The sequence below is a fragment of the Bos mutus genome, chromosome 12 (genome assembly GCF_027580195.1).
Source record: "Bos mutus isolate GX-2022 chromosome 12, NWIPB_WYAK_1.1, whole genome shotgun sequence".
In the NCBI taxonomy this organism is placed as follows: domain Eukaryota; kingdom Metazoa; phylum Chordata; class Mammalia; order Artiodactyla; family Bovidae; genus Bos; species Bos mutus.
Genome location: NC_091628.1, coordinates 84,205,275 through 84,216,424, shown reverse-complemented (window position 1 = coordinate 84,216,424; position 11,150 = coordinate 84,205,275). Strand labels below are relative to the sequence as shown.

At 46.8% G+C, this 11,150-nt stretch overlaps 1 protein-coding gene across 1 annotated transcript in view; it reads left to right on the top strand.

Annotated features, from left to right (window-relative positions):
* The first annotated feature begins 838 nt into the window (after nt 1-838).
* The window catches only part of DNAJC3 (DnaJ heat shock protein family (Hsp40) member C3), a 67,104-nt gene continuing 56,792 nt past the window's right edge, over nt 839-11,150 (top strand). The window contains exon 1 of the mRNA XM_070380812.1: nt 839-1,074. Coding sequence (XP_070236913.1) covers nt 993-1,074 — 82 coding nt within the window. The 5' untranslated portion in view covers nt 839-992. The remainder of the gene's footprint in view (nt 1,075-11,150) is intronic.

Below are 11,150 nucleotides of genomic sequence, written 5' to 3'. Positions count from 1 at the left end.
TTTTCCCCCTTATAGTTGACGTCGGCTGTACTCTCAACAGCCCTTTGCTCTCTTAGCTGCTGTGCTTCCTAGGTTTCTTTTGCACAATATATTCCAGAATTGCTCTTTTCTGGACACGCTGGTCCCCTGGACGGTCGGGGGTTGGGTCCCAGGTTTCCATGCCATTCTCACTTAACCTGCTTTAGGACCCTAACGTACTTGATTGTGCCTGAAAAGCTCCCTGAAATACTCCTGGCTCCATCGGTTAACCCTACTTCACTGCGCTCCAGGTTCTCTTGATCGTTTCTGGAGCCCTCCTCAGGGTTCGGTCCGTATTGGTTCCGAGACACTCAGCGGGAGGGCAGCAGGCTCTGCGACTCGTCCTGTTCCGCGATCCAGCCCCGCAGACTTCCTGGCATCAGGTCTGGCTTCTCATCCCGGACGCGGCGGCTTCCCTTCTCTCTCTCTCTCCAAACAACACGCCGGAAAACTTCGGATTGCTGACAGCCTTCTCCTCCTAGCCAAGCCGGCGCGCTGGGGGCCGACCCAAAAAGAGTTGGGCGGCCTGCGCATGCGGACTCGGCGGCCGCCACACAAACCTCCCCGGGCCGCCTCCCCTCGGCCCGGCAGCGGCGGTTTAGAGCTTCTGACAGCTCCGCCACCGGCGGACGCAGCCTCGTCTCGTGCTTCCACGTTATCCTATCAGAGACGGGGCGGGGCGGCGGCCCCCGCGGCCTATCAGCGCGAACCACGATCCCGGCGAGCCCAGTAGAAGCGCAATCAGGAAGGAGGCGATTGGGCCGCGGCGGCGCTGGGGGCGTGGCGTAGCTAGGACCCCGCCCGCCGCCGCTGCCGCCGCCGCCGCTGCCGCCTCCCTCCTCTAGGCGCCAGCCGCCTTAGGCCCGAGCGAGAGCAGACTGCGGGCGGGCGGCCGCAGCTGCAGCCTGAGCGCCGCGGCGGGGGGCTGGTGGGCCCCGCAGCTTTGCTCCTCCTCTGCGCCCGCGCTCTCGGACATGGTGGCCCCCGGCTCTGTGACCAGCCGGCTGGGCTCGGTGTTCCCTTTCCTGCTGGTCCTGGTGGACCTGCAGTACGAAGGTGAGTCGTGTCCCGCCCCGGCCCGGAGGAGGCGCGCGCCGGGTGTGGTGGGGGGTGGAGGGGCGGCCAGGCCTCCCGGCGCTTCCCAGTCGAGCGTCTCGGGGCGGTCGGGGCGGGAGCCGGGGACTCCGCGGCCGGCCTGGGCCTGAGCCCGCCCCAGGGCGGGGGCCGGCTCCCGGTTCCGGGTTTGTCTGGGGGAGAGGTGCGGGCAGCGGCGGGCCGCGGAACCGCGGGTATGGACTGAGGAGCCGGGCCGGTGGGGCCGGCGGGAAGCGGGGCGGCGACTTCTGGGGAGTCCTAGGGCGCGGAGACCCGGGCGGCTGTCCGGTCCCGGCCTCGCTTGGGACCCTCGATCGGCGCCGGGGGCTCCGGGTCAGCGGTGCTGGGAGGAGGCTGTAAAGGTGGCCCGAAGGGAGGGTGCTTTGGCTTTGGAGTTCCGGGAGGTGGAGGGGACAGTGTCGTGTTGGATGTTAGAAGTGAGTAACCGTCACCCCACTCTGCTCTGGGTTGTGTCTCGAAGTTGTTAGCTTGGTGCGTTAAGGAGCCGCTGCTGAAATTCAAGCTCCCGGCGGGCAAGGCACTAAAAGTTTGTGGCTTTACAGTTTCCAGTCTGATGTCACTCAGCCTTTCCTTTTACGAGTTCCCTGGGGTGGGGGTGGGGTGGTAGGGAATCCACTTTAAGAAGATACGAACGCTAATTTTCACTTCAGTCCTACAGTTTGGTATGTTGGCTGCTCTTAACAGGAAACTGAGGGTTGTCCCGTCTTAGTTGTCAGCGGGCAGGAGTAAGAATGAAAGCCGGGAGTGCCCATTGATCTGATGCTCCAAGCGTGGTTACCCTGCGGAATATTCGAGTATAGTGAAGTCATGTCGTGCACTCAACTGTTTCCAGCCCCGTGAACAGGCTAGTAGTTACGGAGGTCAAATTAAACAGTTTAATATTGGATTTCGTATTAGAGGGAGTGAAGAGCTGAAGGCAGGAATTGTTGCTGGTAAAATCCCCTCCAGATTTTCAACTTGGAAAAAGAGTAATACTCTCCAATTTTTAGGTCTTATTCATAGCAGCTGTTTTTTTTTTTTTTTTTGGCGGGGCGGGGTGGGTGGTGTTCCGGAGGACCATATTTTTTTTTTAAATCAGAAAGCAGAATATGTGGCATGGCAACATTGGGAAAAAGAATTTGACAGTGAGGCTGCCCCAGAAAAATATATGGAATTGGGACTGCAATGCCTGGACCTTGACCTTTAATATAGGTCATGTATTCCACTTCTTTTACATATTTTAATGTTAACTATCTCCTACCCTATGAAGTGTAGTACAGTTAGCATTAATTAATTTTGGCCACTTAAGAGAAAACTGAGCTTCCTTGGTGGCTCAGATGGTAAAGAATCCGCCTGTAGTGCGGGAGACCTGGGTTTGATCCCTGGGTCAGGAAGATCCCCTGGAGAAGGGAATGGCAACCCACTCCAGTGTCCTGGCCTAAAGAATTCCATGGACAGAGAAGCCTGGTGGGCTATAGTCCATGGGGTTGCAAAGAGTTGGACACCACTGATGGACTGATACTTCACTTTGAAGAGAAAGTTGCCTATGTTCTGCTTAACGTGAATTATTATTTTAAGTTACACAGGTATACACCTGTGTAAGGTTTGCCTTTTCCACTGGCTTATAGGCTGTCTTTTTAGAATCACTGTTCTGTATATGATTCTGTAGGACTTTAACACTTCATTTCTATCTTGTAGTATTTTCCAGAAGGAAAACCTCACCCGAGAGCTATTCACCCAATGTGGAACGCATGGTGACATTTCACAGAGGGGTGCCAAAGTGCTGTCTTCTTTAGGGTATTGTCTGTGTGAGGTGGCCAGGACTTGGTCCAGGTGGTAGAGAAGAAAGGAAAAAGTTCCTAAACTTATCGATGGTACCTGGCACTCTCCTGGCCACCTTTCTGTAAGCTATCTCCTGTTCAAGGAGGTACAAGATGTTGTTTCTACTCTCCAGATGAGGAAACTGAGGCTCTAAGAATTTAACTTGGATAAGGTCACATAGCTGTTAACTCTAAGAGACATAAGTTGAACTTACATTATTTGACTCTAAAGTTCATCTTGCTTGTGGACTGGAGACAGAAGTTAAGTGGCTGAGGGTATCCTGTGGGCCCAAGCACTTGTAAGTACTGGCAGCTGAGAAAATTCAGCCTTTCTATTTGTTTGTTTGCCACCAGCAGTAATGAACAGGAAGAGAATTTTCCTGATGTCTTTAATACAGTGGTTCTCAAGCTTGAGTGTGTGGTCACCTGGATTCCTTTTTAAACAAAGTGGTGAGCCTCACTCCCAAAGTCCTTGATTCAGTAAGTCTAGGTGGGACCTGAAATTTTGCATGTCTAAAAAGGACTCACTGGTATAATGAGTTATGCAGTGGAGTTAAATTAGGTATCTGTTGTGTAAACCAGGTATCTATTTTATTTGATGGAGATGTAAAGATAGGCAAGAACCTCTGAAAGCAAGCTGTTAGCTCGAGTTTTCCCAAGTAAGCTGAGTGTCTGAGTTTTCTAAGCTGTCTTTCTGGAGGCACTTAGGACCGCATGGTTCCACTACTGGGCCCAGGCTTGGAGACGGAAGACACAGAACAGGTGTGAGGAGAGTGAATATGAAAGAGTTGTATTGCAGAGTGTCCCCAGTAATTAGCTTAGGGGGCCTAGTTGTGTCGGATTTAAAAATACTTATTTGTTTCCCTAGGCTTTTCGGTTAATTGTAATTCAGAGAAATAAACTATTTAATAGGCTCATGAATTGAAAGGTTAAATCTTTTAGCAGCCCTTTTCCAAAAGGCCTTTGAAAGAAGGAAGTCTGAAGCACTAGTTTAGGAATAGAATTTTTGGAGCAGAAGAAAAACTTTTGTATTATCTACTTTAGTATTCTTATGTTACAGATAAGGAAGCTATTTTAATTCTCCGCTAATGGTGTGTTCTATTTGGTGATTTAAGTGGGAACATAACCTGGGAACCAAACCTTCTTTTATCTCTTTCTTCCTTAACATTCTTTTCTGAACTCAGTTTATCTTTATTTCACTGAACTGACCTGACAAAACCATATACTTTGGACGCTGGGAAAAGAATAGTTACAAAAGATGGTGATATTTCTTATGTGAACTGTGCTCGCTAGGATTTTCTTGACATTATTTAAATATGAAGGTAATAAATAGCAAAAGCAAAGGACTTTCAGTAATTTATATACCCTCTTCCCCTTACCTGTGGTTTCTCTTTTCTTGGTTTCAGTTACTTGTGGTAAACTGTGGTGTGAAATATTAAATGGGAAATTCCCAAAATAAACAATTCATAAGTTTTAAATTGCAAACCTTTCTGAATAGCATGATGAAATCTCACACGGTCTTGCTCTGGCCATGAATCATCTCTTTGTCCCCTGTATCCAGCCTGTCACTTAGTAGCCATCTGGATTATCAGCACTGTTGCAGAGCTTGTGTTCAGGTAACCCTTCTTTTACTTAATAATGGCCCTAAAGTGCAAACCTGGTGATGCTGACAATTTGGAAGTTTGGATATGCCAAGAGAAGCTGTAAACTGCTGCCTTTAAGTGAAAAAAGTCTGTGTCTTAGTAAGGAAAGAAAAAAACAAAACAAAACTGTGTGCTCGGTTGCTAAGATCTGTGGTAAGAATCAGTCTCCTATCTGTGAAATTGTGAAAAAGGAAAAAGTAATTTGTGCTAGTTTGACTGTCGCACCTCAGACTAAGGAAGTTGTGGTCACAGTCTTTGATAAGTGCTCAGGTAAGATGGGAAAGGCATTCCATTTGTACAATAAGATATTTTGAGAAGAGGGCACAACATTCACATCTTTTATTATAGTATATTGTGATAATTGTTCTTTTACTATTGTTGATCTCTGTCTAATTTTTAAATCAACCTTATCATAATGATAAGTGCGTATGAATAGGAAAATATAATGTGTATATAGTGTGTGTGTGAAAGTCGCTCAGTCATATCCGACTCGTTGCAGCCACATTATACAGTCCATGGAATTTTCTAGGCCAGAATACTGGAGTGGGTAGCCTTTCTCTTCTCCAGGGGATCTTCCCAATCCAGGGCTCGAACTCAGGTCTCCTGCATTGTGGGCAGATTCTTCACCAGCTGAGCCACAAGGAAGCCGAAGAATACCGGAGTGGGTAGCCTATCCCGACTCCAGTGGCTCTTCCTGACTCAGTAATCGAACCGGGGTCTCCCGCATTTCAGGCAGATTCTTTACCAATTGAGCTATCAGGGAAGCCCTAAATGTATATATAGGGTTCAGTACTATCCGTGTTTTGATAACCACGGGGATTTTGGAATGTATTCCCTGAGAATAAGGGGTAACTCCTGTAAACTAAGTATTGTAGCAGACTATCAGAGAGCTTCTAGAAAGTTATTTTAAGTTCATCTAATGTTATAGGCTGTTATTTAGCAGTAGTGTCCAGGTCCCAATTCACTTGACTAGTTAGTATTTACTGAGCGAGTGCCCAGAAATGGAGTAGTTTAGTTACTGTGGGATGGGGGAGTTGTGCTGAAATGGAATGGCCAGTAGTCAATAGGCTTTACTTTCCCATATGAAGTTAATGAATTGTGGTTAAGTTTAATTTCTCTTGCCATAGTGTTCCCCTGATTATTGTCCAGTTATTAATGTTTCTTTGTATGGAAATATCATGGGAACGCAGTCACTTGCTCTTAAGAACAAAAACATCATATCGGCCATAAATTGATTTTTCAAGATCTTTGGGATACTGCTTTTTAAATTTTTGAAGATAAGTTTTAAAAGTCTGATGAGTTTGTGTCATTCGGAGTTCTAGAATACGAAGACTCATTTAATCGGCTAGCAGAGGCTTCACTGTAGTGCTCTTTATAGGTGAGCTACACGCAGTATAGAACTCTTGGCTTTTGTCTTTGCATTTATAGACAACTTGGGGATATAACGCATGTTTTGTGAAGCATCTGTGTTCTCTTGCTACTTGCTCAATGTGGATTTCATGATCTATCTTGTAGTCAGTCCATTGGAAGCACCCTTTAATTTTCTTGTCCATGTAAACTTTGGTTTTATTCACTTGCCAAAATTTGAACTGATTTAAATTCAACCTGGCCAACTGGTTTGTTGAACCTCAGAGCTGATCATGGATGGAGAAAAATGAAGATAACCTTGCTGACAGGTCTCATTTTAAGCATATAGTCTCTCTTTCCAGTGCATACTCAGTACTGCTAGCATTCCTAGCTACAATTCCTACAGTTCCCTAGTGTTCTGGAAAGTTAGTGTCTCAGACCTTTTCTTCTTTCCTTAAATCTCCAGTTGAAATCCTCCTTTCTTTTCTTCCTCATTCTTTGTTTTTGGCTGCACAAGGTCTTAGCTGTGGCATCTTAGATCTAGTTCCCTGACCAGGGATGGAACCCAGATCCCCTGCGTTGGGAACTCAGAGTCTTAGCCCCTGCACCACCAGGAAAGTCCCTCTTGCCCATTCTTTGTGACCAGGGGTCCCCAACCTCCAGATCTCATGCCTGTTGATCTGAAGTGAAGCTGACGTGATGATAATAGAAACAAAGCACACAGTAAATGTGGTGTGCTTGACTCATCCTGAAACTGTCTCCTCTCCCCAACCCTATCCGTGGAAAAATTGTCTTCTAGGAAACCTGTCCCTGGTGCTAAAAAGTTGGGGACTGCTGTTTTAGACTTTGTCTTTATTGAGAAAATGAAAGCCGTCACAGGGCAGTTTCTTCTTCTTTCTACCTCTGAATTTAGTAGCCTACCTACCTGCATCTGTACCCATTCTGCTACTTAATGATTAAAAACATTAATGATTAAAAACAAAAATCCCTCCTCTTGGCAAAATCCAATTTTATACTTATGGCCTGGATTCCGTTTCCTGTCACCATCTGAAACGACTGCTTCTACAGTTGCTGTTTTTCTCCTGCACCATCACTTTCTTCCTCTACTGGGGCTCTGACATCAGCACTCCAGCAGGCTATAGTGTTTCCGTCTTAAACTGGGCTTTGATGTTATGTGTCGCTGTAGCTACTGAACAGTATCATTGTTTCTCTTGAGAGGGGAACTTCAGATCAGAGAGTCCTTGGTAGTCTCTCTCGCTACATCCTCATCTTCTATTCTCTTCTCAACACAGTAGAGCCTGCAAAGCCTTATGTATCTGACTCCTGTTTACTTATATCTTTTCTCATCTTAATCTTCTCCTTCACTGGGCTCCTGCCACATCAACTTGACTTCCACATGCCCAGCTCATTTCTGATGTAGGTGTCTTTATTCTTGTTGTTCCTATACTCTGGAGGTTTCAGAGAACAGCTTTCCAAATGAGCGTTCATATTTCAGCCCTGACATGCTGTTTAAGAAGCATGCTCTAGGTCAGTTAATAATCTCCCTTTCCCTTTTTGTGTTTTCTTCATAAAACTTAATGTTGTCCTCAATTACTTGATTTGTATTTCTTGTCTGTCTGCCTCTCTAGAATATAAGCTTTATGGAAAGTGCTGTTAATCTCTATACCTAAACTATGTTGACATGAAGTAGATTTGCAATAAATGTTTTCAAAATGGATGAGTGAGGTTGACTGTTCTAACTTTTTTTAAATATGAACGCTTCTAAACTGATTTTCCAAGTTAAAATTCATTGAAAAGGGAAACCCATCACAACATTTATGCTTTCACATTTAACTGAAGCGAAGACTAAAGTCCATTGGAATTGAGCAAACGTGGTTACAATAGATTTTATTTTCCTAGTTTACCCAGGAAGATTTTGGTGCAGACATAGTTCGTATGTACTTGCTACATAACTTCCTTTAAGTCTGTGTGTGTGCGCGCGTGCACGTGGTCAGTTATAAGTCTGGCTATGTGTGTGTGCGCGCATGTGCTCCGTTTTAAGTCTGGCTGTGTGTGCGCACATGTGCTCACTTATGTCCGACTCTTTGCAGCAACATGGACTGTAATAGAATACTGGAGCAGGTTGTCATTTCCTCCTCCAGGAGATCTTCCCTCCTCCGGGGAATCTTCCTGTCCCAGGGATCGAACCCGTGTCTCTGCTGTCTCCTGTACTGGCAGGTGGATTCTTTACCACTAGTGCCACCTGGAAACTTTTGGCTTTGAATACTAAAACAGTTTTTAGGCTAGGGAGATTGGAAAGAGATGCTTGCAAGGTCTAGGGGTTCCAGCTCAGTGTATTTTTATTAAAACTGTTTTGTCATTGGTCCTTACTCGACTGTGGAATTGTGAAGATAATGAACTTCCTGTTCTTTGGAGAAGAGCCAGATTCCACTGTGTTCTGTTTCTGTCTTGAGACTTCTTTCTCTGACCCGTCTTGCTCTGATCTTGAATTTAGATAGGACCTTTTATAGACAGTACTTTTTTCCTCCCTGCATTGTGTTCTTTTTCCCCGCCTATGTTCGGTTTTAGAAGGATCTTAAAGTTCTCTTTCTTCCTGACACTCTTAAGTGCTCCAGCCTGAACACCACCCCCCCGGGCTAGCTTCCCTTCTGCCACCTGGCCTTGGCTTGAGCCTTCGCGTCTCTAACCTTTTGTTCTTGACTTTTTCAGTCTGGTTGTTCAGTCTTGGTTGTGACTCTCAGCACATCATACTTTTTAAGCCCTCAACTTTGTTTCTTAAAATTGTTTAGTTTTTGCTCTGTAAACATATGACAGATCTTGGGGGGGGCCTGGTGGGCTGCCGTCTGTGGGGTCGCACAGAGTCGGACACGACTGAAGCGACTTAGCAGCAGCAATACTGTTATAACTTCAGTACAAGACTTAGCTGCTTCACCTTTTCCCCCGTCCATGCTGTATATTTGGCTGACCTTTGGCTGACTCTTGTCTGTGGAGAAACCTGTTTGTTTATTGCTGCTCAGAAGACAGCAGGATGTTTGGTTGTCTTATCTCTCAGAAGTAGGAGGCCTCTCTCATTGTCACTGTCTCCCAGGATGTGGCAAAGGAATAAAAATTATCCATGGCTTAAAATACACAGTTGAGATACTGCAGAAGCAGACACATTTACAATTTTTAAAGAAACATATTAGTGTCTGTACGAATCTTTGGTGGGTTTGATTTTTATAATTGTTATTGTGTATCTTAGGTTCTATTATATTGATGAACTATAATACATTTAAGAAAGAAGGAATTTAGTTACATTCATTCAGTACTCTTGCCTGGAAAATCCATGGACAGAGGAGCTTGGTAGGCTGCAGTCCATGGGGTCGCTAAGAGTCGGATACGACTGAGCAACTTCACTTTCACTTTTCACTTTCATGCATTGGAGAAGGAAATGGCAACCCACTCCAGTGTTCTTGCCTGGAGAATCCCAGGGACGGGGGAGCCTGGTGGGCTGCTGTCTCTGGGGTCGCACAGAGTCGGACACGACTAAAGCGACTTAGCAGCAGCAGCAGCATTCAATAAATTTTGAGTACCACTTTGTGCAAGGTACTGGACTCGGTGGTATATAAAGAAGAAAAGGCAGTTCGTTCTCTCAGGCTTGTTTTGGTCAGGTCTGGGACTTGGCAGGCCAGCTGTGCAGGCCAGCTTATTGAGGCTGGGGGATTGCAGAGTGAAGTCCTGTGCCTGTGAGTGGAGGGATGCACAGGGAAGTAGTGGAGGAGGAGCGTCCCCGCCTTCTCACCCAAGTAGTGAGGGGAAGTTTCACAGGGGAACTGCGTGTGAGGGCAGAATCCTGATGGAGGAGGGAACTTTGCCAGGGGGGCAGGTGGGGAAGGCGTTTCTGTGGAACGGCAAGTTGAAAGGGATGCAGCGTGAGAACTGGTGTGTTCAGGGAGGTTCCGCCCGTTCCCTGTGCTGTCTGTGTGTGTCAGTCACTCAGTAGTGTTTGTCTCTTTGTGACCCCATGGACTGTAGCCCACCAGGCTCCTCTGTCCATGGAATTCTCCAAGCAAGAATACTGGAGTGGGTTGCCATTCCCTACTCCAGGGGATCTTCCCGACCCAGGGATCGAACCTAGGTCTCCCACATTGCAGGCAGATTCTTTAGCGTTTGAGAGTGAGGGGTGAGGAGGCTGGACCCAGATGAGGGACCTGATCATGCAGGATCCTGTTTGCCTTTAGATCTGAAGGGACTTGGACTGAATCTCTCCAGTGCTGTGCAAACACTGCAGAATTGTTACTAGGAATGCATTTTGGGAGGATTTCTCTGGCTGTAGCAGGGGGCTGGCCTTGGAGGAAGGTGGGGAAATATCCCAGTTAGGAGGCATGCCCTCTGTCTTTCGGGGAAAGGGGCTACACAGCCACCACTTACACGCTGTGGCAAGTTCCGTTAGGAGAAGTGACCGAGGTGCACCGGGGGATGATAATCAATTCTCCCTGGAAGACTGAAATTTGTATAGAGGAAGTGGTATTTACTTATCACATTGTTAGGTGGGAGTGATGTTAGATAAGATAGTAACATGATAAGGATCTGAGTTTTAGGTAAAAGGCACAAGAAATGCTGGATACCGCTTTCAATCATTGAAGGCAAGAGAAGCTTAGTTTGGAGAGGAACTGGACCTCTGGGGTGACAGTATAGAAGACTCTTTGGAGGGACACCTCGTTGCTTTATTTGAAGGACTAGTGCAAATGAAAGAGCCTAGGTGGATGTTTTGGTCCAACTTACAGAAAAGGTCACGGTAACCTGAACATGCATGCACGGCCTCAGTGACCAAGAAAGTGGCCCTGTGGCTGTGGGAAGCCAGCCTGGGGCTCAGCTCTCAGGGTCTCTGTCCCCCAGGGTGTGCTTGTCAGAGAGATCCTCTGCCATGCCAGATTCGAGGGCCCCCATCTGGTGCACGCTGGTGTCTGGTCACCCAGACCTTTGGATTTCATCTGCTCATTCAGGTAAAGAGTCTCGGGGAAGTCGCCCAAGTGGGTATTGTCTAGTCAGTAACCAGCTTGTGCAGTTCCCTTAGGTGCTTTTCAGGAGTAACACGTGTTCTGTTGTGTTCCACCGGCTTGCTCTCCAAGTCCTCCTGGTTTAGTTTCTTGATACCCTGAAGAATTTGGGATTCAGCCGCCTTGTTGGCTTGTAGCTTCATCAGTGTCTCCGCATATTCTGTGTCCTCATGAGACTGCTGAAGAAA